The sequence below is a fragment of the Hyperolius riggenbachi genome, chromosome 4 (genome assembly GCF_040937935.1).
Source record: "Hyperolius riggenbachi isolate aHypRig1 chromosome 4, aHypRig1.pri, whole genome shotgun sequence".
NCBI lineage: Eukaryota > Metazoa > Chordata > Amphibia > Anura > Hyperoliidae > Hyperolius > Hyperolius riggenbachi.
The window spans coordinates 263,148,768-263,175,878 of record NC_090649.1 but is presented as its reverse complement, the minus strand read 5'-3'; the positions used below and the strand labels follow the sequence as shown (position 1 = coordinate 263,175,878).

Below are 27,111 nucleotides of genomic sequence, written 5' to 3'. Positions count from 1 at the left end.
TTGAGTTTTCATATTGTTGTAATAAAAACATTTTTTTTTTTACTTTGTATAGTGAGTAAAACTACTACTATACTAAAAACTACTACAGAGAAGTCAGGCCTGGTTCACACTAGCACAGTGTGTTACATTGGCCAATATGATGCAATTATATTGTAAAGGTAAGTTTACACTGTTAGAAGTATGGTGTGACAGATCATTTGGCATAAAGCAAGGCACATTTGCAGTGAAGCAGTCAATGAAAGGTATGCTTCACTTCAGCTATAAAAACGTGTAAGTTGCCCGGTGTATGCGAGGCAAGGTATGCATAACGTGCAATGTGTCTTTCTCCTCCGTTGCGTTCCTGTTTTTCAGGGAAAGCTACCCCACAGGGTTGTGTATAAACATAGGTTTCACTTACTTTACAGCCTTCCAGTGACATTACCATTGTATATCTTATAATAAAATGGAAAAAGCGGGTTGCGAGTCTGGAGGCCTGCGGGTACCAGATTCACCAGAAAACGGGTTGGGTGCCGGTCTGAAAAATTAGACCCGCCGAGGCCTCTAATTTAAGCTATCCAAAACTTTTAAGATGACTGTAAATCTTTAACCTATTTTGGTTCCTGGACGTAGTTTCTACGTCCAGAAACCATGCGCGCTACCGCGCGCCCCCGCGGCCGATCGTGCACGCGCACTCCCGGCCGCGGATTCGGTAGCCAAGGAATCAATGTATCGGGCTACAGAGCCCGATCATTGATTCCTCTCCCCCGCTGAAAAAGCGACAGCTTCTCTCGGAAGCTGAGCTTTTTCTGGCCGTCTTCTTCCTGATGCGTCACTCTAAGTGCGTGCTACGCTTAGAGTGACGTCATGTAAACAAACTCATGGCCGCCATCTTGTGGCCAAAAAGTAATACTACACCTGAAAAAAAAAAAAAACAGAATTAACACACACTCACATTATAAATCTATTGTTTACCTCCCACCCTCCCAAAAGTACCTAAATAAAATGTTTAGTATAAAAAAAACACCATTACAATAAAAAAAAAAAAAAAACATGTAAATATTTACCTAAGGGTCTAAACTTTTTAAATATCAATGTAAAGATGAAATATTTCTATATTTTTTTTTTATTTTAAACTTGTAAATAGTGATAGATGCAAAATGGAAAAAATGCACCTTTATTTCCAAATAAAATATTGTCGCCATACATTGTGATAGGGACATAATTTTAACGGTGTAATAACCGGGACATATGGACAAATACAATACGCGAGTTTTAATTATGGAGGCATGTATTATTTTAAAACTATAATGGCTGAAAACTGAGAAATAATGAATTTTTCCATTTTTTTCTTATTCTTCCTGTTAAAATGCATTTACAGTAAAGTGGCTCTTAGCAAAATGTACCCCCCAAAGAAAGCCTAATTGGTGGCGGAAAAAACAAGATATAGATCAGTGCATTGTGATAAGTAGTGATAAAGTTATAGGCTAATGAATGGGAGGTGAACATTTCTCACGTGAAAACGACGGAACCTGAATGTACAAAGTTTTATGGTGACTATAATTTGGTAAAAGCAAGAAATTTTGAATCAGGAGGATACCATTTATTGGTTTAACAAAACAAAACAAAAAAAAAAGCTTTCGGCTATTCAGCCTTCATCAGATTTGAATCCTGTATGCTGACAAGATGTTGGAGCACACAGCTGTATACATGCAACATCAAAAGGGGAATACATACATTAATTGAAACAAAACATCCAAAGGGGCCTATGTATCCCCTTTTGATGTTGCATGTATATATCAAAGACACAGAACATTTATATTGCGCTTTTCTCCTGGCGGACTCAAAGTGCTAGAGCTGCAGTCACTAGGATGTGCTCTACAGGCAGCAGCAGTATTAGGGAGTCTTGCCCAAGGTCTTCTACTGAATAGGGGCTAGATTACTGAAAGGAAGCGCTGAGATTCGAACCCTGGTTTCATGTGTCAGAGGCAGAGCCCTTAACCATTACACTATCCAGTCACCCAACATCTTGCAAACAGGATTTGAGTCTGATGAAAGTAGGGTAGCCGAAAGCTTACTCCTATTTTTTTTTTTTTAAATAGCCAATAAATGGTATTATCCCTATTCAAAACTTCTTGCTTTTATTGATGGCTAACACAGTACAATACTAATTACTATAATCTGTAAATAGCGCTCTGCTGTACAGGATGTGGTGGGGTTGCACAGCCAAACTGTGTGGCCAACACTATTTCTGCCTTATTCCAAGTAGTATGGAGATGTATACTTTTTCAAAACAGTAAGCATTAGTAATAGAAACAGTCAATGAGATATAAAAAATAAATTCTAGCTTACATGCATATTTGATACAAATTTGTGTGCAGCTTTTAACTGGAAGTGCATTGGACTAGCCCAGTTCCAGGCTGCCTATAATTACCATTACATTTACACAAAGCCCAAATTATTTGCATCTTATTGACAGTAATTAGTAGGTTTGAAAGTGCGAATTAAAAATGCTATCTTTCTCCTTTTTGTTGTTTTGGTGTTCTAATGTCACCACCACTGTGCTTCTCCCTGTACTAGAGCTAAGGGCCCTATTTACACCAAATCCATTGAAGCTGCAATAATATCCTAACAACTGAAATTTTGCATCGCATGGCAGTGTTGTGCTGCGACCATAAGTACAATGAAAGCATGCTGCACCGGAGAGCCCCATAGGAATATCATTGTGTCGCGTTGTGATTATTATCTGCTGCGACAAACCGTGTGAAAGGGCCTGGAAGTACTCAGGGAACGAGTACTTCCGAAAGGCTGCCTGAGAACGGGTAAAGACATATTCAATCTGCAAGACGAATAATTTCACTGCGGTGATGGTACTAGAGCCAGGACACACAGAGGACCAGGAAGGGTCTATGGGATCTAGGGCCTGCATTAAATCTGTAAGCAAGCTTGAATTATTTACATCTCTATTCTTCCTATGTGTGTAGGGAGGTGGGCCACAACCATGCTGATCTTTCCACACCCATAGCAGGGACAGCTTGTATGTCGCCACTAACTAGTGCTTCAAAAAAAAAAAAAAAACCCTCTGTGAAAGATATCAGTCCAGTGTTGCTGTGAGCTATGCTATCACCCTCCTGGATTTATCATAGTAATAATGGACTATAGAAAATGGTCAATGAGATCATAAAGCTGGCTTTCATGAAAATTGTATGCAGCTTGTCAATGGGCCAATCAAAAAGGACGTGTGTCTGGCTGGCCTAATTTTAGATGCAAACATCTTCTTGACCATCTCTTAAAGCGGAATATAACCCTGCATTTCAACTTTGCTCTAAAACATTATTTACAGCATATTATATGCAACCAGCATTTTTTTTTTACTAGACCAGCATTGAAAGGGTTAAACACAGAGGTTTGAAGTTCCGTGGAGAAATATGCACAAGTTCAGATAGATACATTTAACTAAATAGAATGTAACAAGTGATAAATGTTACACACTCTTTGGCTGTCCTCCAGCTCCTGCTCAGTCAGAGAGAGTGAGTCACATTCTACACTTATGTAAACAAAATGTATCTATGTAAGCTTCGGATGCGTCTTCAGTTCTCTCCAGGAACTTAAAAGAGAACTCGAGGTGTGTTTAAAGAATGTTATCTGCATCCAGAGGCTGGATCTGCCTATACAGCCCAGCCTCTGTTGCTATCCCAAACCCCACTAAGGTCCCCCTGCACTCTGCAATCCCTCATAAATCACAGCCGTGCTGTGAGGCTGTATTTACATCTTTAGTGTCAGTCTCAGCTGCTCGCCCGCCCCCTGCATAGCTCCGGTCCCTGCCCCCGTCCCTTCCCTCCAATCAGCAGGGAGGGAAGGGATGCAGGCGGGGACTGGAGTTCTGCAGGAGGCGGGGAGAGCAGCAGACTGACACTATAGAGATAAACACAGCCAGCTCTGACAAGCTGTCAGCAGCATGGCTGTGATTTATGAGGGATTGCAGAGTGCAGGGGGACCTTAGGGGGGTTTGGGATAGCAACAGAGGCTGGGCTGTATAGGCAGATCCAGCCTCTGTATGCAGATAATATTCTTCAAACCCACCTCGGGTTCTCTTTAAAGCTCTGTGTAACCCTTCCAATGCTGGTCTAGTAAAAAAAAAAAAAATGCTGGTTGCATATAATATGCTGTAAATAATGTTTTAGAGCAAAGTTGAAATGTAGGGTTATATTCCACTTTAAGCACAGGGACCTAAGCCATTGCTCACACAATTTTAACATTTGACAGCTGTTCCAGGGAAACTTTCTTTGGAAGTCAGTCCCACAAGCCAGAGATCTGAACAAAGTATGGGGTTTCCATGGCAGAAGCGTAGTAGTTAGTTCCCAGCACAAAAACCATAACATGACTTTATCCACCCTTGGAGCACAGGAAAGAGTTTGGCAAAGTTTAACTGGTACTCCCCTCTTGACCGACTACCTTATGAGGGGTGTTGATTAGATAACTACACAGTTAACTGCTGGTAGGTTAAACCACAAATAGATGGATGTGTCCAAATTCAACCTCTTAAACCTCATTGTACATTTAAAGTAAAGAGAAGCCATAAAGGTAAAAAACAAAAAAAAAAACCCTTAAGATTAGTGTCATCTTGCTACAGCTATGGTGCTGCAATGTCGATGGGAGTAAGGTCTCGAGCCATCACTAGATACCACCTCCTACAGCAGAATCTGCAAAATCTCATCTATGCTACGTATCCTCCACTATGGTAGGAAGAAGACTTCTGTCTGCAAGGGATGATTGGATCCATCTGCACAATGCTAATGCTGTGCCCCCCCCCCCCCCCCCCCAATGAAATGAAAGATTTTCTAGCAAGTACACAAAAATCCATTTTAACTGCAGGTTATAAATCTCCCGTATGGGCTTGTTCAAACTACAAGAGCTTTTTTGAGCGCTTGTGATTTTAACCTCCCTGGCGTTCTATTAAGATTGCCAGGGCGGCTGTGGGAGGGTTTTTTTTTAAAATAAAAAAAAAAAAACTATTACATGCAGCCAACTGAAAGTTGGCTGCATGAAAGCCCACTAGAGGGCGCTCCGGATGCGTACTTCTGATCGCCTCCGGTGATCAAAAGTAACAAGGAAGGCCGCAATGAGCGGCCTTCCTTGTTTTGCTTACCTCGTCGCCATGGCGTCGAGCGGAGTGACGTCATGGACGTCAGCCGCCTCCGATCCAGCCCTTAGTGCTGGCCGGAACTGTTTGTTCCGGCTGTGCTGGGCTCGGGCGGCTGGAGGGACCCTCTTTCGCCGCTGCGGCGGCGATCAGGTAGCACACGCGGCTGGCAAAGTGCTGGCTGCATGTGCTCCTTGTTATTTGAAGAAATTTGGCCCAGCAGGGCCTGAGCAGCAGCCTCCGTCGGTGCTGGACGAGCTGAGCTCGTCCAGACCGCTAAGGTTTTTAAAAGCTCTCGCTAATATGTTATCCTATGTGTGTGTTCACACTGGAGTGATGTGATTTTGTAAAACTAGAAAAAAACCATAGCATTGCATTAGCAAGAGCTTTTAAAATCTCTAGCACTTAAAAAGCTATTGTAGGTCCATACTCATGAATTACATGCAGTTTGACATTTGTCATTGACCAATGTCCAGCAGAAGAGGAAGGCTTCTATCTTTTCAGTTGACACAGAACAGTACAATTTGTAGGAAAAAATTACATTTATTTCCATATAATCTTAAAAGGAAGTGAAACTTCCAACACCACAGTTACATCCAAATTGGACCCTACCATAAATGTAAAATTAAGTATTCATTTAAAGAAAAAAAAAGTGTGAGATAAGTGAAGGTAATGTGGTTGCTTGTGCTTGCCTCTGTAGCTGCCAGCAAGAGGGTTATTGGCCTATAAATTGGTCTTCTTACAGCTTTTTTACCAAGTCCAAGTAGACCTTTGGGTTCTGTTCAGCACTCCAGAGTAATTGTGCTGTTCAATAAATCTACATACACTTCATTGGGGATTAAGTAAATGTATGGCGTAGAGTGGTATAAGTGGCCAAGAAGTGCACCAGAAAGGCTGTATTTTACATTTTCAGAACTGAATAGCTACCACGTAGGTAATAATAAATGGCATTACTTACCTTCACCAGAAATACACATTACACCTTCATGTGTTCTCATGCCAATGAAAAGCACTTCCTGATATTGATTAGCCCCGTGCTAAGATGCACACAATTTGCATGCAAGCTGGAATACTTAGAATCCTAACCATTTCTACAGGCAGCTGGTATTTTTAGGTTTGCCCGTAGAAGATCTATGTCTCTATATGAAATGTTTATCTCTCATTGGTTTGTGGATGACCAGAAGAGAAGAGTCACAGCTCATAAGCGTTTGAACCTGAGATAGTAGGGCTCCAGAGCATATAAAGGACATGGAGCATAATCACAATTGTTATATTGAAGCAGGAGCAATAGTTTACTAACACTGCCGCCGATAACATCACCACCCAGTAATGCAGAACAGCTCTTTAGTTTTCCTGGGGCACAAATTATCATAAAAATTGGATGGCCCTAAGGAAGCAATCATATTGCACTCAATCATGCAATTAACACATTACAGAACCAAGTCTGCAGTTTCCTGCGGCCCTCTGTCCAAACAGTATACAGCATGTATCGGCATAAATCTTGTACAGGTTCATTGTGGCTTGTCTGGTGCTTCATGCTTTGTCCAGTCATCAAAGCCTCCTTTGTAGTGATGGACTCTGGGAAAAAAAAAAAAAAAAGTTCATATAAGTACACATGCTCAGGTTGGGGCTTACTGTCTAACCTTTATCGTTTTCCATCCATAAGAAGCTGGGGCACTATAGATGTACATAGCATTCATGCTCAACCTAGCAGAGCGTGCAAATTTGTGGAAAGGTATGACCGGTCTTGGTCATTCCAGAGCTTTTGGCTCCAAAAACAACCACGTTTCCCTCTAAATGGGTATGTATGTAACTTTCTTTTTGTAAAGTTACAGGTTCCCTTTAACATCAACCAAACACTTAACCATAATTCTCAATTGATCCTTAAAGCATTGTACACACTAGTTGACAGCTGTTCAGGGCAGTCTCGACAGAATCTAAAGAGTAAAGAGCTGCTTTTCCAACAATGGCCTCAATTCGCTAAGCTTATCTCCTGTCTTTAATAACGTTTCTATAGTTATCACCATGGTGATGAGGCATATAGTATTCAGGAAACATTTTACCTCAGGCAAACCTGACGTTAACTCTTCTGTCTTTAAGTTAACTCTTCAATCCTTAAAATAAACTCCAAAATTTTAAAGTTAAAGGATACCACAACTGACATGTGGCATAATGAGATAGACATGGGTATGTACAGTGCCTAGCACACAAATAACTATGCTGTGTTCCTTTTTTTTCTTTCTCTGCCTGAAAGAGGTAAATATCAGGTATGTAAGTGGCTGACTCAGTCCTGACTCAGACAGGAAGTGACTACAGTGTGACCCTCACTGATAAGAATTTCCCCCCTTTTTTTTTTTTTATCTCTTTCTTGCTCTCAGAAGCCATTTTCTTCTAAGAAAGTGTTTTATAGTTGGAATTTCTTATCAGTGAAGGTCACACTGTAGTCACTTCCTGTCTGAGTCAGGACTGAGTCAGCCACTTACATACCTGATATTTACCTCTTTCAGGCAAAGAAAGAAAAAAAGGAACACAGCATAGTTATATGTGTGCTAGGCACTGTACATACCCATGTCTATCTCATTATGCCACATGTCAGTTGTGGTATCCTTTAAAGACAGGCTGTTAATTAACTGCGTGTGAAAATAATTACAGAGGAGGTAACTTAAGGAATAAAGAGATAAGGTAACTCTCACTGTGTGGTGGCAAGTTTTCTCTTGCCTTATTATCTCCAGCATGATCTTATGCTGGGAATACACGGTTCGTTTTGTAGCTGATTAGATGGTTCGATAGATAATTTCCGTCATGTCCGATCTCACTTTCGATTGTGTTGCTGCTCGATTTCTGATATAAGTGAATGGAAAAAGATAAGAAAAACGAGAGGAAGATGAGAATCGAGAGCTGAAATCGAGCGGCAAAAACGATCGAGAGCAAAAAGGCACAGCAGAAACGAACCATGTATTCCCAACATTAGTGAATTGAGGCCATGGTTTCAAAATCTGGCACACTGGATCTTTAAACAATTACAAATTACAGTATTTTTCTCTTTCATATCCAGCCTGCCAGAAGTCACTCCATCATGTGTCTTCCCTCCTCCCTTCTCCACATAAACGGTACATATCACTCGGCTGTACCCAAGCTATGTGACTGTATCTAGATTGGATCTAAACTAGGATGAATATATGACTATGGAAGGTATTAGATTGTAATATACACTAATGCACACTATCTTTCTGACCACCAATTACCACAAGCCAGTAGGGATGCTCTCACGAGTAAAATCGAGTGCCTAAGCACTCAAATGTGATTTAAATAAGCATTAATCACTGCAGGTGTGCGGCAGGGGCGTAAGGGGTTACTTACCCATAAATCTGCGTCCTTTCTGCGCTCCAAATAGCTTGTACATGTCCTACTGGACGCGTTGCAAGCATTGCCAACCCGCACTTTCTCCTTCTGGCTTGAAGGAGGAAGTGCGGGTTGTCGAGGCTTGCAATGCGTCCAATAGGACGCGTGCAGGCTATTTGGAGCGTAGGAAGGACACAAATTTATGGGTAAATAACCCCTTACGTCCTTGCTGCACACCTGCAGTAATTAATGCTCATTTAAATCACAAAATCAGGTGCTTAGGCACTCAAATTTACTTGTGAGAGCAACCCTGCAAGCCAGCACACAGCGCAGCTGACCTGCGCACTGTGTACGGTACTCAGATCAGGAACTATAAAAGCTAAGAGTGGAGCGTGCAGAACTAAAGACTGATATAGAGGAGGAAGTACTAACACTTCCTCCCTGCCAATTATCGACATTCTGTTCAGCCAAAATATTTGAGTTGAGCAGAACGGCGGACACACGGGGCGCTGGAGGGGAAGGATTGTGCTGTGTAGTATGTTAAGGTAAATGCAATTGTTTCTATTCAATGGATTATGGAATACACACTCACTTTGAGCATGCTAAAGGTGCTCATTGAGACAGGTGCAAGCAAAACTGGATCAAATGTGGACCAGTTCCAGTGGTTTCTGATGGTTAGTAAAACTAGAATACTGACTAGTTGCTGACTTCAACTGGTCTTGATAAATTCAGGGCTGTGGAGTCGGAGTTGGAACAATTTTGGGTACCCGGAGTTGGAGTTGGTGATTTCATAAACTAAGAAGTCTGAGTCGGATGATTTTGTACAAAATCCACAGCCCTGGTAAGTATTAGATTAAGAAGTCAGAGTTGAGGAGTCAGTCGGAGCCATTTTGGGTACCTGGAGTCAGAGGTTTCATAAACTGAGGAGTTGGAAGATTTCACCAACTCCACAGCCCTGGATAAATTAGCCCAGAGTGTGATCATAAGGGTACAGAATGAAGTATCTGTGCAACTACAAGTTGATGAAAGGTGTACAAAATATAATAATATTGACACACAACTAAATTGTAAAACGAAAAAAAAAAAAAAAAAAAAAAGCATATGGTTTACTTACTTATCATAACCCAGCGATGTTGCTACTTCTAGAGCTTTGCCACTTCGAATGCCAACTAGACAAGAAAACACTACAGTGCTGGATTTTCCTCCTAGCTTTCGATGATATTTTTCTTCAAATTCCTTAGGAGTCATTTGCAGTGCAGATGCCACATCAGCCACTGAACAATACAACATCAAAAAAGGATAAATGTTTGTAAAAAAATAAATATAATAAAACTATAAATAAGACAGCAATGGCTACTAAAAATGTATTTGAATATAATACTTAAATCTGAATTAAGTTTTGAAGTAAAAAAGAAACAAAAAAAAAAAAAAACCTTGAAGCTACAAGCCTTTAAAGTTTTGTAACAATTAGGCCCCGTTCACACTTGCGTTTTGGCATGCAAACGGACCGGATCCGGATCGTATCAGGACCTGATCCTGATTGGAACCGTACGGTTCCGATCCGGATCCGGTCCGTTTGCATCAGGCATGCATCAGGCTGCCATCCGGATCCTGCAGAAGGTGCACCTGGTGCACCTGTAGAATCAGGTCCTCCGCTGTAGGCCTCACCTCCACCTCCGACATACTGCCAAACAGCTCCAGCACGTGTGTCACTGCTGCTCCACTCCAGACATGCTGGGCCCATGTGTCCCCATCCGAAATGGCCGCTATAAATACGCATAGGAAGTGGGGTAGAACGTCTGGTGTTTGTCTCCAGTGTGTTCTGGGCTTCCGTTTCCCATTGCTTTCATATTTCCGGATGGTGCAGTCAGGCTCCGGTCCGGGTGCGTGGGCCGAATGATCCGGACCGAAAAATAGCGCATGTTGGAAAAGCGTCCAGAGTCCGGCTCCGTACTGTATGGAACAGACGCGTGTGAACGTCCGCATAGCCTTTGCATTGCTATGCGGAACGTACGTTCCGTTTGTACAGTATACGGTCCGGATCCGGCCCAGCGATTTGGACAGGGAACGCTAATGTGAACCGGGCCTAAGCAGCTCATTTACATATAATAATTTCTATTGTTCAGCGCTCTTGTATTCCGATGGGCGACGGTTCGGGGTGCGCGCGTCATACACATGGGCGACCTGTCGCCGCAACACGCGCGTGCCACGTGGTTGCGGCGACAGTTGTAACCCGTGTGTATGCAGCTTAAGCGATGGGAAGAAATAGCATGTCAGTGCTGAAGGGAAGTCAGCAGAAGTGAATGGGGAGGGGTCTGCCATTGGTTGTCAGTAAAATAAGAGAGTCAGGCCCAGGAACTCCAATGGCTGTGAAGTGGATTAAGTTACCTTTCTGCATTGACACTGCACACCGGGCCTCATCTGCTGACCTGCATAGTGTGATGCTGTAATCTCCTAACAGGGGCAGTAATCACAAGGAAGTGTGAAGGAGGCAGCTTTCCTAGTGTATGCTTCATGTTACACATCACCTGGCCATATGATGCAAGTGCCAAAGGGGCTCCATCCCACATAGCCCCTGGCGAGCTGCTCCTCCCATGAGCTTGGATAACTCACACAGAACAGCAGGAGGTGCAACACAGTGTACAGTTTCAATGCAGACGGCTGGTTACCCATTTGCTGTCAACATTTTTGAGCAGGACACCCTCTCTGACAAGTAATACATGATGGTGCCCACCCAAGTCCTCTAGACCAGGGGTTTTCAACCTGTGGTACGCGTACCACCAGTGGTACTCTGCTGTTGGCCAGGTGGTACATGACAGGTTTGCCTGCCACTTGTCCTGGCCCTGTCTCCCCAAAGTTTACTTTCCCTTCACTTGCTCCTTACTGTGCTGCCCTGAATACTTCAGACCTCAGATCAGCCAGGCGAATGGTGCACATTGATGGCACATATACTTCAAATTCAGAAAGTGACATCACTGCTCACTTGTATTTGAAATATACGCGCCATCACTGTCCACAGTTCCCCTGTCTGTCTTCACTGCTGTCAGTTTACCGCTGTCAGTGTACCTCAGATCAGCGGTGACCCGGCAGCTGTTCCTGTAAAAAAAAGCTGTACCTGTAAGGAAAAAAAAAAAACAGTGCCCCTGGGGGTTATTTAGCTCTGGAGGGGGAGGCTTCCACCTTCCTCCTTAGTAGAGGGAATCCAGTGCTAAGATCCCCCAAAGATCTCCTTGTCAGGGCTTGTAGGCATTCGCGCATGTGCAGTAACAGCGCTCCAGCAGATGCATCCGAGCCAGATCAGGTCCGCTCAACTGCGCAGGCACACTGGTGGTACTTGAAAATTTTCATGGGAAAGAAGTGGTACAATTAGTGAAAAAGTTGAAAAGCCCTGCTCTAGACAATGTGTGGAGGCAAGTCTGCGGAGTTTCAACTTGGTATTGGAAGGACTCTGTAAGGGTTGGCGCTCAATATAACTGAAATGGAAGAAAAGGTCACGCCATGCAGTGGATCTATCATTCCCCAGAAACCCCCTCCCTACTTTGTGCAGCACCATAACCCTTTGTCACAGGTATTCCTGTATGAATGCTATGCATTTATCATGTGATTCTTCTGCATCAGCCATAAGCACAGTGCAGGTCTTCAGTTCTAGTGAGTGCAACAGATGGATTTTATGTGGAATATATTCACCAGGCCTCTCTGTGCTTGTTTAGAATAGCAAGTACCAGACTTCATTTGTGTCCCATGATATCCTTATTCCTCACACATTACTCAAGGATCTCAATATATATCTGGATAATCTGATGAATGCTGGCTCTATTTTTAGGAGCTGGCTGTGTCTTTATTTAGGGATGTCTGGTGGGGGATGGGGGGGCTGTCTATGTTCTATCTTGTGCTATATATTTCAAAGGCTCCATGGGGGGGATCTACACATATAGATGTGGACAAATTTGTTGGTATCCTTTCAGAAAGGACCCACAACTTATGAACTAAGAATGTAATTGGTGCCCTAAAACTTACATTTTGTAGCACAACATCTAGTAGTAATTCATATAAGACCCCGTGTCTGTGTGGGTTTCCTCCAGGCACTCTGGTTTCCTCCCACATCCCAAAAACATACAGATAAGTTAATTGGCTCCCCCCTAAATTGGCCCTAGACTACAATACATACACTACACGGTACATACATAGACATATGACTATGGTAGGGACTAGATTGGGAGCTCCTTCGAGGGACAGCTAATGACAAGACTATAGATACTATGTACAGCGCTGCGGAAGATGTCGGCGCTATATAAATATATATATATATATATATACACACATATATATATATTTATTATTTATTGTATTTATAAAGCGCCAACATATTACGCAGCGCTGGACAATAAATATATACAATGATACAAGGATGACATACATAGGGTTATACACATAGAACAAAGTTATACATGCAAATTGTACAAAATACATGATCATGCAATATGGGCTGGTTAGGTAGGCCCAGTAATACAAGTACAGGCTGTCATAGGACAGGAGCACATGATCCTGTAGATTACACTAGGGAGTGGAGGACCCTGCCAGAGGCTTACAATCTAAAGGGAGGGGTGGAAACACTGGGTGGGGCTGTTAAATATTCCTTAGAGAGTTACTGTGTGGTAGGAGGTGGGTAGGCCATCATAAAGAGGTGGGTTTTGAGGGCTTGCTTGAATGTGTTCAAAGAGGGAGCAAATCTGATGGGTGGTGGAAGGGCATTCCAGAGGGTGGGGGCAGCTCTTGAGAAATCCTGCAGGCGGGCATGGGAGTGTGAAATGCGTGGGGTGGTGAGGCGAAGGTCATTGGAGGAACGGAGGGGGCGACCTGGTGTATACTTGTGAACAAGCTCCGAGATGTAGGTAGGGCAGGTTTTGTGCACAGATTTATACGCCAGGCATAGAATCTTGAAACTTATCCTGAAACGGATAGGCAGCCAGTGCAGGGATTCACAAAGGGGAGATGTGGATGCAGAGCGGTGCGAAGAATGGATGAGTCTTGCAGCCGCGTTCATCACTGATTGAAGGGGGGCAGTGCGTTTCAGGGGGAGGCCAGAAAGGAGGGAGTTACAGTAATCAAGGCGGGAGATGATGAGGGCATGGATGAGTAGTTTGGTCGTGTCCGGGTACACACACACACACACACACACACACACACACACACACACACACACACACACACACACACACACACACAAGACTCCTTCCCCCTTGGGGCCAGACTACCTGCCTAAAGGGGAGGCAATCGATCAGGCACCTAGGGCAATACTAAATTCAGAGCTGGAGTCATAAATACACATATAAAAGCAATAGAACCCAATATACAGCAAAGTCCTGTTATCCGGAACTCAGGCAACCAGAAGCCTCAACTAATCGGCATGCCTGAGGGATAACGAGGACTGTTTTTGAAAGAGGGGGTTGGGTGGGTTAAGAGGCATTAAATACTTACCAAGCCTCCATCAACATCTTGTAGACTACCTGCAGCTCCCATCGACCTTCTGGCATCTGTGCATGTTGGCCGCATCGGGTCAGGTGATACGCTGCCCTCCGTGCACGGAGGACACCAGAAAGCTGCCAAGAGCTGCAGGATGTCTGCAAGATGTCGCTGGAGGCTCGGTGAGTATTTAGGGAGGAGGGGGGGGGGGGGGGGTAGTTGGGTTTGTGCTTTTTGTTTTTTTTTTGCTTGAGAACCCAGCAAGCACGTGTACCCAGCTTCAGGTGATCCCCGCCAGTGCCGGATACTGGATACTCTGCCGTAAAGGTTAAGATCTCATCTTGCATTCAAGTGGTCCGGTACTCAAGTGCCCATGTGAAGAATTATTTTTCTTTATGTAATAATATGTGATTTGTGTTTCTCCAGTCCTTTGGAAAGAAAAGTTGTGACCACAATGTGCCTAAGCAAAGTGTTCAGCAACATTAGAAATGTTGGCAGTAGTTTGCACTGTAATACCTCAATATGTGGTCTCATGCACCATGTGTCAGGTACAGTATGTGGGTAATGATGGCCAAACATCTTAAAGTTGCAGCCACAATGTGGGAGGCCTGAAAAATTGAGCAATTACCTGCCTAAACATTGGTATCCGATTGGTAAAACATTGTTCTTGTAGCCACTGGAGGCCTGAAAAATTGGCCAATTACCTGCCAAATACATTTTTAATGTCAGCCACTTTATGAGAGGCCTAAAATAAGTACCATGCACCAGCCTAATAATAATAAATAGTGATAATCAAATCTGGTGGTGGTGCAGGATAGCTGTGCTTGTGGCCAGGTGTGGGCATGAGGACTGAAATAACTGGCATGCTCCAAGCTAATAATAGTTTGTAAGAATCCCACACAAGTAGGAGATAACAATAACAATAATATTTATATAGAGCTTTTCTCCCTGGGGACTCAAAGCGCTGTGACCCTGCATTATGCAGTCTCAAAGGCTAGGGAAAAGAGGTGAGTTTTTAGCCTTTTTTTAAAGCTGTCCTGAGAAGGAGCCTCTTGTACCGATTGTGGAAGTGAGTTCCATAGAGTAGGGGCTGCATAGGAAAAGGCCCGAGCACCAAATGTTAAGTGTATCCTGGGAATAACCAGCTTCATCTTGTTGGCAGAGCGGAGGGTACGTGGAGGGGCATACTGGGTGATAGTGGTGCAGGATAGCTGTTCCTGTGGTCAGGGTGGGCACGAGACCAGCAATAACTGCCATGTGTCAGGCTTCCATTAAATATACATTACATTTTATGTTGTGTCCCAAATGTTTGGAGGTTATTAACAGGTACAGTCTTGCAATCAGCTGACAGTGGTTAGTTCACCAACCGTTATCTGCACCAGTGTGATGTTCACAAGTAAATGGTGGTCGATTTTCAACTGCTGAGTGCCTGAACTGTGTGGAAGCTGCAAGGTTTAGGTCCCTTACACACAGAGTCAGTTGCGATAGAAAGTAACCAAAAAGTCAAATTGTGCAGTATTGTTGTGGAGCGACCATACAGTGAGGGATACAGTACAATGAGTGGCCTCATTGCCACTATAAATGCACACTTTACCCAGTAAATGCACAGCATGCTGTGTGTAACTGCATCCAATCCTGCCATACCGCACTCCACGTGAAAGCCCCATAGGAATACTATTGCATGGCGTTGTGATGCGATGATGTTGTCTGTTGCGACACAACGCAACTAACTTGGTGTGAAAGGGCCCTTAAGAGGAACTGTCGCGAAAATCTTAAAACACATACAAATAGGAAGTAGATTTCTCCCAGAGTAAAATGAGCCATAAATTACTTTTCTCCTATCTTGCGGTCACTTACAGTAAGCAGTATAAATCTGGCATTACTGACAGATTTTGGACTAGCCCATTTTCTCATAGGGGGGTTCTCAGGGTTTTTATTTATTTTTAAAAGCACTTAGTGAATGGCCATTGCTCTGTCCAACTGCCAAAATAGTGTGCAGCGAGCAGGGAGACTGGCCAGCATCTTTGTATTAATAATTTTCAGGGAATTTCTTTATAAAGAATAAAGGCCATGCTGAGAATCCCCTATGGAGAGATGGACTAGCCCAAAATCTGTCGTTAATATCAGATTTCTAATACTTACTGTAAGTGACAGCAACATAGGAGAAAAGTAATTAAAGAGAACCCGAGGTGGGTTTGAAGAATATTATCTGCATACAGAGGCTGGATCTGCCTATACAGCCCAGCCTCTGTTGCTATCCCAAACCCCCCTAAGGTCCCCCTGCACTCTGAAATCCCTCTTAAATCACAGCCACGCTGCTGACAAACAGTTTGTCAGAGCTGGCTGTGTTTATGTCTATAGTGTCAGTCTGCTGCTCTCCCCACCTCCTGCAGAACTCCAGTCCCCGCCTGCATCCCTTCCCTCCCTGCTGATTGGAGGGAAGGGACTGGGGCAGGGACCGGAGCTATGCAGGAGGCGGGGGAGCAGCTGAGACTGACACTACAGATGTAAACACAGCCTCACAACACGGCTGTGATTTATGAGGGATTGCAGAGTGCAGGGGGACCTTAGTGGGGTTTGGGATAGCAACAGAGGCTGGGCTGTATAGGCAGATCCAGCCTCTGTATGCAGATAACATTCTTTAAACACACCTCGGGTTCTCTTTAATGGCTCATTTTACTCTGGTAGAAGTGTACTTCTTGTTTATATGTGTTTTAAAATGTAAGATTTTCGTGATCGTTCCTCTTTAGCTGCAAAATTATGCAAACCCTTGTCCTGCACTTCCATCATCAATTCATATTTTGTTATATTGACAGCTTGTTTATTAGGTTTTTTTCAGTAAAAACATGAAGACAACAGCGATGTAGGAACTAACCAGAAAATGAAACTAAACTAATCTGAATTCACTTGTGAGTTACAGCAATTTATTAGCTTATTGCTACTTACAAGGTATATTAACTGATCCTTTGATAATCCCATATTCTTTTATTTCCCAAGGCTCCCTTACGTCAATAAGGACAACACCTTCATCCTTCATTAAGGTTTTCAGCTCCTCATAATTGACGGTTGTGCCGGGACAAGTGGATAAGCTGCGGATCATGTGCCATCTTGGACTCAAAGCTGCAATAAACAAACAGAAATGTTATCAGTCTGCACTATCTGTTGGTAAAACCTGATTGCTCAGAGCCACTGCTCCTAGCACTTGTGACTATAAATCTGCCCCTTTGTGAATAAGATGCACAGTTGTGGGGGACATGAAAGAAGCCCACGGTGGGCTAGATGATCTGCTCCTGAGTGTACAGATTCTGCTTGTGGTCTCCAGGGTTGGCCCCTTTCCCCATCCCTGGTCCTCTAATTATTCAAAGGGATCCTTTAGGCTAGGTTCTCACTCTGAGCGCAAATCGTGAATGCAACCATTTGCACAGCGCTTTTGCTGATTGCCAGCAATCACAATCAGCAAAGTGCTGAAAAGTGTCCCAGTGTGAACCGTTCCCGAGTCAAATACTTATCCAGAAGTTCCCACAAGCAGGTGCAAGTTCCAAACTCAAAACACACAGCAATCAACCGCACAGCAAAAGTAAACACTCGTCCATGACCACTTTCTTTCACTGTGCATGGGCAGTTGAGAATTACTCAATGAATTACTCAATGCCGCTCGGAGGAACTTCTGGAATGCTCAGGAGGTAGGAGGACCAAGTACAGGGAGAGGGAGGGACTCCGAGGACAACAAGCAGCAACTGGACACTCAGTAGGTAGTAATACAGCCCACCATAGACTTACTTTAAGGCCACTAGAGATGGTCAAAGAGATGCAAATATTTCCAGCTTGCATGCAAATTGTATGAAGTTTTTAAGTACATATGACTGCAACAATTCCACATTGCTGAGGAGCTGCATTTAATTTGCATGCAAGCTGGAATTACTTGCATTTCACTGATCATCTCAAAATCACTTACAGATTTATGATCAACTCTAAACGTAACTGCTATTTTCCGGACTGAAAGTCGATTGAGGAATGTCAGTTATATTTCTGCTAGGCATCCCTCAATATTGAACAGATTTCAGCAGATATTGATCAGAATGTCTTCATGGATAGTGTACTGCTCTTGCTTGTGGCCTCCCTGTACTCCAGCCGCACTCGATGGATAAAGCAAGAACTTTTCATGATCAATGTTCACCTGTAAAATGATATAAAATTAATCAAGATGATGTGTACATACTGTACAGCTTGCAGGGATCAGGACCCAATCCCTCGGGCAACAATTTGGGGTCAATAATTGCTTTACAAACATGTCGCTAGCCTCCAGGCTAGTGACACATTCTGTTGCTATGAAGGGGATAGAGGGATGATGACACAAAGACGCTAATGCAATGCAATTATATTGTAATGGTACGTTCAGATCCGTTGGTATGACCGCAAGCCTTGCAGTGCACCTCCAGAATAACTTGGGTGTTTACAGCAGGGCTGTGGAGTCGGAGCAATTTTGGGTTCCCGGAGTCGGTGATTTCATAAACTGAAGAGTAAGAGTTGGGAGTCGCATTATTTTGTACAAAATCCACAGCCCTGGTAAGTATTAGACTAAGGAGTCGGAGTCAGAGACATTTTTGGGTACCCGGAGTCACAGTTGGAGTCGGTGGTTTCATAAACTGAGGAGTCGAAGTCGGAAGATTTTTGTCCCGACTCCACAGCCCTGGTTTACAGTTGAAGTGAAACATACATTTCATTGCACTGTTTGCTTTACTGTATGAGACACAACACAGGCATAACATGCAATGTGACTTTTTCCACTCTGTTGAAACTCTGTTTCCTGCAATGGATCAACAGACACGTTGATGGATCCTATGTTAAAAAAGAACCAGTGACAATCATGCTAACCTAGAAATAAAACACACATATATAAGTAGATAAAAACTAGTTCAACTTACATAACAGATGTATTGCACTGTCCACGTTAGGATTCCTGTGAATTTTATAAAGGAAAAGCAGAGAATCCTATTCTAGACAGTTTTCATCTTGGTTACATTTAGGCTAGTTACACACCAGGACGTTGCGTTTAGGGGACGTTATAGGGCACATAACGTGCCCCTAACACAACGCCTGGTGCTCTCTGGTGTGGACGTCGGAGTGAGCCGCGTTGTGCAGCTCACTCTGGCGTCCGTGATGCGTACTCTTGGACGCATGCGGCATCACGTGGTCCCGCCCGGCCAATCGCCGCACAGAGCGGCCGCTCCAGGAAGTAAACAATGCACGTCACTGAGTGCAGTGAATATTAATTAGCCATGTGCCCGGCCGCTCTCCCCTCCTCCCCAACATGACTGAGCATGTGCAAACAGTCTAACGCGGCTTAGCCGCATAGAACGCACAGCATGCAGCACTTTGCTGCGTTACAATGTAACGCAACGTGGGCAGTGTGAACAGCCCACTTGTGTTACATTGCTGTGCATTGGGGGAGCGTTACAGGCTGCACTAACGTGCGCCTGTAACGTCCCTGTGTGCAAGAAGCCTAAAATTAAGCTCATCCTGACATAATTTCCTCCCTCACTCTTTTTTCTCCTCTTGCTAATATTGTATTCGTTAACTGCCCTGCAACTGCAGTTAAAGTGCCAGTGCTCCTAAGGTATGTGATAACTCCAAACAATAACAGCAGAAAAAGTTTTGAATGCAGGATTTGCATCTTTATCACTTAATACACTCAGATCAGTTGCTTTTGAATGGTGATTTTTATGGTGACAATCCTGCTTTAAGGGCTGGTGCACACCAGAGCGGTTCTGGAGCGGTTTTTAAAAAGCTTGCAGGGGGGAAACCGCTTGGCTAATGAAAGTGAATGGGATGGTGCACACCAGAGCTGGTCTTTTTTTCCCCAAACGCAAACTCGGGGGCTGCAGCATTTTTTAGATTTCTGAGGCGTTTCTGCCTCAATGTTAAAGTATAGGAAAGTGGAAAACCGCTCTGAAAAACGCTAGATCAGAGCGGTTTTCCAGGCGTTTTTACTGTAACAATATTTGAAATGTGCTACTCAAAAACGCTCCAAAAAACGCTAGGCATGTTTTTTTTCCACATTTGACTTGAATGCAATGTAAGACTATAGAAATGCATGCTAATAAACTTAATTGGTGTGCATACAAAAATCACATACAAAACACACAGAAAAACACACTCATAAATACGTTAGGGCCCTTTTCCACTGGGAATCACGATCACAACCACAATCGCACAGCATTGCGAAAGCGCAACCCACAATTTCCACTACCCACGATTGTGTAATAAGCCTCCAGGAACAGACAGTGATCCCGGCAAGAATCGCACAGCCCAACGATTGCGATACAGGAAAAAACGACATGCACAAGTCGGAAATGAGCACCCCGATTTACATGTTATCATGGTGCTCATTGCAATTGTCAAAACAGCTGCGATCCGTTACCAAAGCGGATCGCAACTAGTGAAAAAGGGCCCTACAGCCTTGTTCAAACTAAACGGAATACCCATGGCAAAGTGAATAGTGTTAGATAGGTTAGAACATCAGAAATGCATAGACTGCAGTGTCTGGCATTCTCACTTTACGTGCTGGGCAAAAAAGCATTGCGATATCGCACTGCTGCATAAAAAAAAAGCAGAATCGGATGCGCAAAAAAAAATCATACGCAGAATTAGAATGAATAAGTGTTTCAACACTGACAATCCCTCTTTTTCATCTAAGAAGTTGGAAGGTATGTGCAAAGTTTCAAGGGATACTGTAGGGGGGGGGGGGGTCGGGGAAAAATGAGTTGAACTTACCCGGGGCTTCTAACGGTCCCCCGCAGACATCCTGTGCCCGCGCAGCCACACACTGATGCTCCGGCCCCGCCTCCGGTTCACCTCTGGAATTTCAGACTTTAAAGTCGGAAAACCACTGTGCCTGCGTTGCCGTGTCCTCAATCTCACTGATGTCACCATGAGTGTACTGCGCAGACACACACCATACTGGGCCTGCGCAGTGTGCTCTTGGTGACATCAGTGGAATCGAGGACACGGCAACGCAGGCGCACAGGTTTTCAGACTTTTAAGTCGGAAAACCACTGTGCCTGCGTTGCCATGTCCTCAATCTCACTGATGTCACCATGAGTGTACTGCGCAGACACACACCATACTGGGCCTGCGCAGTGTGCTCTTGGTGACATCAGTGGAATCGAGGACACGGCAACGCAGGCGCACAGGTTTTCAGACTTTAAAGTCTGAAATTCCAGAAGTGAACCGGAGGCGGGGCCGGAGCATCGGTGAGTGGCTGCGCGAGCACAGGATGTCTGCGGGGGACCATTAGAAGCTCCGAGTAAGTTCAACTCATTTTCCCCCGACCCCCCTACAGTATCCCTTTAAGGTGGCCGTTAATATTACGATTGTTCGCGAACTGGAGAGTCGATCACCCAAAGAATCGTATCGTTAATGGCCACCTTTAGTCGAATGCTTTGGTCATGAATGGCAGTGACCATTTCTTACTCCGGCTACGATTTGCCACACAATCAATCACCTTGCCATCTGATGTCTCTCTTTTCTCAGCAAAGCACAGAGCAGGGCCTAGGAGTTTCCGCTGCAGACCAGGCATGCGCAAGGAAGCAGCAGGAGAAGCCCGCAGAAGGACATGCATTCTGCAAATAAAGAAGATCGTGCAATTGTATAACTCACCAATGGGTGGTGCTGGCCAGATTCTGCCCCTACAGACTGCAGCAGCCGCACGCTGGCCAGCAGCCACTGCTCTGAGCGACACACACAAGCGTCCCACCAACATAGACATCGTCCCGGTCACTAGAGTCACCTCTCTATACAGCTGCCGGAAATCTGCCCCCTCCTCCTCCTTCCCTATAGGGGGAGGGGAGACACCTAACAGCGGAAATCACTGTACTGTGTATCGACATTATTCATGTGTAACAATACACCAGCTGTCTGCACTACTAGTGCTGTGACAGCCCACTATCTATTCACTGATAACAGAACATTTACCACATTGGTTCCATGCAACACAGCAATCACACCCAGCCTACGGCACTGACAGTCTGTATATACGTAACAATCTGGAGTCCCTGCAGCATCAGACGCCTAAAGTTACACAAGAGTTATGTCACGCAAAATAGTTTAAAAATAGCTGCAGAGTATATTGAGCCTTCCAGGAACCCGTAGCAGCGTGTTATTGCAGTGCTTCCCCAGGAGGACACGTGGGTTTGGAGGTGCTCCGGTCACTTAGTGCTGCTGTTTCCTGCCTTCCTACTCAGCTGCAGGGGACCAGGTGAGTGTACTGTGTGGTGCTGCTCAGCTGCAGGGGACCAGGTGAGGTTTCTGTGTGGTGCTCAGCTGCAGGGGACCAGGTGAGTGTACTGTGTGGTGCTGCTCAGCTACAGGGGACCAGGTGAGGGTTCTGTGTGGTGCTCAGCTGAAGGGACCAGGTGAGGGTTCTGTATGCTGCTTCTCAGCTGCAGGGTACCAGGTGAGTGTACTGTGTGGTGCTGCTCAGCTGCAGGGGACCAGGTGAGGGTTCTGTGTGGTGCTCAGCTGCAGGGGACCAGGTGAGGGGTTCTGTGTGGTGCTCAGCTGCAGGGGACCAGGTGAGGGTTCTGTGTGGTGCTCAGCTGAAGGGACCAGGTGAGGGTTCTGTGTGGTGCTCAGCTGAAGGGACCAGGTGAGGGTTCTGTGTGGTGCTCAGCTGAAGGGACCAGGTGAGGGTTCTGTGTGGTGCTCAGCTGCAGGGGACCAGGTGAGGGTTCTGTGTGGTGCTCAGCTGCAGGGGACCAGGTGAGGGGTTCTGTGTGGTGCTCAGCTGCAGGGGACCAGGTGAGGGGTTCTGTGTGGTGCTCAGCTGCAGGGGACTAGGTGAGGGGTTCTTTGTGGTGCTCAGCTGCATGGGGACCAGGTGAGTGTTCTCAATGGTGCTCAGCTGCAGGGGACCAGGTGAGTGTTCTCAATGGTGCTCAGCTGCAGGGGACCAGGTGAGGGTTCTGTGTGGTGCTCAGCTGCAGGGGACCAGGTGAGTGTACTGTGTGGTGCTCAGCTGCAGGGGACCAGGTGAGGGTTCTGTATGCTGCTTCTCAGCTGCAGGGGACCAGGTGAGTGTACTGTGTGGTGCTGCTCAGCTGCAGGGGCCAGGTGAGGGTTCTGTGTGGTGCTCAGCTGAAGGGACCAGGTGAGGGTTCTGTGTGGTGCTCAGCTGCAGGGGACCAGGTGAGGGTTCTGTATGCTGCTTCTCAGCTGCAGGGTACCAGGTGAGTGTACTGTGTGGTGCTGCTCAGCTGCAGGGGACCAGGTGAGGGTTCTGTGTGGTGCTCAGCTGCAGGGGACCAGGTGAGGGGTTCTGTGTGGTGCTCAGCTGCAGGGGACCAGGTGAGGGTTCTGTGTGGTGCTCAGCTGAAGGGACCAGGTGAGGGTTCTGTGTGGTGCTCAGCTGAAGGGACCAGGTAAGGGTTCTGTGTGGTGCTCAGCTGCAGGGGACCAGGTGAGGGTTCTGTGTGGTGCTCAGCTGCAGGGGACCAGGTGAGGGGTTCTGTGTGGTGCTCAGCTGCAGGGGACCAGGTGAGGGGTTCTGTGTGGTGCTCAGCTGCAGGGGACTAGGTGAGGGGTTCTGTGTGGTGCTCAGCTGCATGGGGACCAGGTGAGTGTTCTCAATGGTGCTCAGCTGTAGGGGACCAGGTGAGTGTTCTCAATGGTGCTCAGCTGCAGGGGACCAGGTGAGGGGTTCTGTGTGGTGCTCAGCTGAAGGGACCAGGTGAGGGTTCTGTGTGGTGCTCAGCTGCAGGGGACCAGGTGAGGGTTCTGTATGCTGCTTCTCAGCTGCAGGGTACCAGGTGAGTGTACTGTGTGGTGCTGCTCAGCTGCAGGGGACCAGGTGAGGGTTCTGTGTGGTGCTCAGCTGCAGGGGACCAGGTGAGGGGTTCTGTGTGGTGCTCAGCTGCAGGGGACCAGGTGAGGGTTCTGTGTGGTGCTCAGCTGAAGGGACCAGGTGAGGGTTCTGTGTGGTGCTCAGCTGAAGGGACCAGGTGAGGGTTCTGTGTGGTGCTCAGCTGCAGGGGACCAGGTGAGGGTTCTGTGTGGTGCTCAGCTGCAGGGGACCAGGTGAGGGGTTCTGTGTGGTGCTCAGCTGCAGGGGACCAGGTGAGGGTTCTGTGTGGTGCTCAGCTGCAGGGGACCAGGTGAGGGGTTCTGTGTGGTGCTCAGCTGCAGGGGACTAGGTGAGGGGTTCTGTGTGGTGCTCAGCTGCAGGGGACCAGGTGAGTGTTCTCAATGGTGCTCAGCTGCAGGGGACCAGGTGAGTGTTCTCAATGGTGCTCAGCTGCAGGGGACCAGGTGAGGGTTCTGTGTGGTGCTCAGCTGCAGGGGACCAGGTGAGGGTTCTGTGTGGTGCTCAGCTGAAGGGACCAGGTGAGGGTTCTGTGTGGTGCTCAGCTGCAGGGGACCAGGTGAGGGTTCTGTGTGCTGCTTCTCAGCTGCAGGGTACCAGGTGAGTGTACTGTGTGGTGCTGCTCAGCTGCAGGGGACCAGGTGAGGGTTCTGTGTGGTGCTCAGCTGCAGGGGACCAGGTGAGGGTTCTGTATGCTGCTTCTCAGCTGCAGGGTACCAGGTGAGTGTACTGTGTGGTGCTGCTCAGCTGCAGGGGACCAGGTGAGGGTTCTGTGTGGTGCTCAGCTGCAGGGGACCAGGTGAGGGGTTCTGTGTGGTGCTCAGCTGCAGGGGACCAGGTGAGGGTTCTGTGTGGTGCTCAGCTGAAGGGACCAGGTGAGGGTTCTGTGTGGTGCTCAGCTGAAGGGACCAGGTGAGGGTTCTGTGTGGTGCTCAGCTGAAGGGACCAGGTGAGGGTTCTGTGTGGTGCTCAGCTGCAGGGGACCAGGTGAGGGTTCTGTGTGGTGCTCAGCTGCAGGGGACCAGGTGAGGGGTTCTGTGTGGTGCTCAGCTGCAGGGGACCAGGTGAGGGGTTCTGTGTGGTGCTCAGCTGCAGGGGACTAGGTGAGGGGTTCTTTGTGGTGCTCAGCTGCATGGGGACCAGGTGAGTGTTCTCAATGGTGCTCAGCTGCAGGGGACCAGGTGAGTGTTCTCAATGGTGCTCAGCTGCAGGGGACCAGGTGAGGGTTCTGTGTGGTGCTCAGCTGCAGGGGACCAGGTGAGTGTACTGTGTGGTGCTCAGCTGCAGGGGACCAGGTGAGGGTTCTGTATGCTGCTTCTCAGCTGCAGGGGACCAGGTGAGTGTACTGTGTGGTGCTGCTCAGCTGCAGGGGCCAGGTGAGGGTTCTGTGTGGTGCTCAGCTGAAGGGACCAGGTGAGGGTTCTGTGTGGTGCTCAGCTGCAGGGGACCAGGTGAGGGTTCTGTATGCTGCTTCTCAGCTGCAGGGTACCAGGTGAGTGTACTGTGTGGTGCTGCTCAGCTGCAGGGGACCAGGTGAGGGTTCTGTGTGGTGCTCAGCTGCAGGGGACCAGGTGAGGGGTTCTGTGTGGTGCTCAGCTGCAGGGGACCAGGTGAGGGTTCTGTGTGGTGCTCAGCTGAAGGGACCAGGTGAGGGTTCTGTGTGGTGCTCAGCTGAAGGGACCAGGTAAGGGTTCTGTGTGGTGCTCAGCTGCAGGGGACCAGGTGAGGGTTCTGTGTGGTGCTCAGCTGCAGGGGACCAGGTGAGGGGTTCTGTGTGGTGCTCAGCTGCAGGGGACCAGGTGAGGGGTTCTGTGTGGTGCTCAGCTGCAGGGGACTAGGTGAGGGGTTCTGTGTGGTGCTCAGCTGCATGGGGACCAGGTGAGTGTTCTCAATGGTGCTCAGCTGTAGGGGACCAGGTGAGTGTTCTCAATGGTGCTCAGCTGCAGGGGACCAGGTGAGGGGTTCTGTGTGGTGCTCAGCTGAAGGGACCAGGTGAGGGTTCTGTGTGGTGCTCAGCTGCAGGGGACCAGGTGAGGGTTCTGTATGCTGCTTCTCAGCTGCAGGGTACCAGGTGAGTGTACTGTGTGGTGCTGCTCAGCTGCAGGGGACCAGGTGAGGGTTCTGTGTGGTGCTCAGCTGCAGGGGACCAGGTGAGGGGTTCTGTGTGGTGCTCAGCTGCAGGGGACCAGGTGAGGGTTCTGTGTGGTGCTCAGCTGAAGGGACCAGGTGAGGGTTCTGTGTGGTGCTCAGCTGAAGGGACCAGGTGAGGGTTCTGTGTGGTGCTCAGCTGCAGGGGACCAGGTGAGGGTTCTGTGTGGTGCTCAGCTGCAGGGGACCAGGTGAGGGGTTCTGTGTGGTGCTCAGCTGCAGGGGACCAGGTGAGGGTTCTGTGTGGTGCTCAGCTGCAGGGGACCAGGTGAGGGGTTCTGTGTGGTGCTCAGCTGCAGGGGACTAGGTGAGGGGTTCTGTGTGGTGCTCAGCTGCAGGGGACCAGGTGAGTGTTCTCAATGGTGCTCAGCTGCAGGGGACCAGGTGAGTGTTCTCAATGGTGCTCAGCTGCAGGGGACCAGGTGAGGGTTCTGTGTGGTGCTCAGCTGCAGGGGACCAGGTGAGGGTTCTGTGTGGTGCTCAGCTGAAGGGACCAGGTGAGGGTTCTGTGTGGTGCTCAGCTGCAGGGGACCAGGTGAGGGTTCTGTGTGCTGCTTCTCAGCTGCAGGGTACCAGGTGAGTGTACTGTGTGGTGCTGCTCAGCTGCAGGGGACCAGGTGAGGGTTCTGTGAGGTGCTCAGCTGCAGGGGACCAGGTGAGGGTTCTGTGTGGTGCTCAGCTGAAGGGACCAGGTAAGGGTTCTGTGTGGTGCTGAGCTGCAGGGGACCAGGTGAGTGTTCTCTATGGTGCTCAGCTGCAGGGGACCAGGTGAGGTTTCTGTGTGGTGCTCAGCTGCAGGGGACCAGGTGAGGGTTCTGTGTGGTGCTCAGCTGCAGGTGACCAGGTGAGGGGTTCTGTGTGGTGGTGCTCAGCTGCAGGGGACCAGGTGAGTGTACTGTGTGGTGCTGCTCAGCTGCAGGGGACCAGGTGAGAGTTCTGTGTGGTGCTCAGCCTCAGGGGACCTGGTGAGGGGTTCTGTGTGGTGCTCAACTACAGGGGACCGGGTGAGGGGTTCTGTGTGGTGCTCAGCTGCAGGGGACCAGGCGAGGGTCCTGTGTGGTGCTCAGCTGCAGGGGACCAGGCGAGGGTTCTGTGTGGTGCTCGGCTGCAGGGGACCAGGTGAGGGTTCTGTGTGGTGCTCAGCTGCAGGGGACCAGGTGAGGGTTCTGTGTGGTGCTAA

General features: G+C 47.2%; 2 protein-coding genes across 4 annotated transcripts in view; one reads left to right on the top strand and one right to left on the bottom strand.

Annotated features, from left to right (window-relative positions):
* Positions 1-5,642: 5,642 nt before the first annotated feature.
* Positions 5,643-21,886, bottom strand: LOC137503759 (thiosulfate sulfurtransferase/rhodanese-like domain-containing protein 3). The gene is made up of 4 exons (XM_068231220.1): positions 21,584-21,886; positions 16,871-17,044; positions 9,576-9,735; positions 5,643-6,697 (listed from the first exon to the last, which is right to left on the bottom strand). Exons 1-4 carry the CDS (start codon positions 21,690-21,692, stop codon positions 6,631-6,633), a joined length of 510 nt encoding a protein of 169 aa, XP_068087321.1. The 5' UTR covers positions 21,693-21,886; the 3' UTR covers positions 5,643-6,630.
* USP45 (ubiquitin specific peptidase 45) overlaps positions 21,195-27,111 on the top strand; it is a 254,120-nt gene continuing 248,203 nt past the window's right edge. The window contains exon 1 of one of the 3 annotated variants that reach the window (XM_068231216.1): positions 21,195-21,230. The gene's annotated coding sequence lies outside the window, so the exon portion shown is untranslated. Of the gene's footprint in view, positions 21,231-21,550; positions 22,182-27,111 lie in introns of those variants that run through there. The other 2 variants (XM_068231218.1, XM_068231215.1) reach the window with 2 other exon arrangements.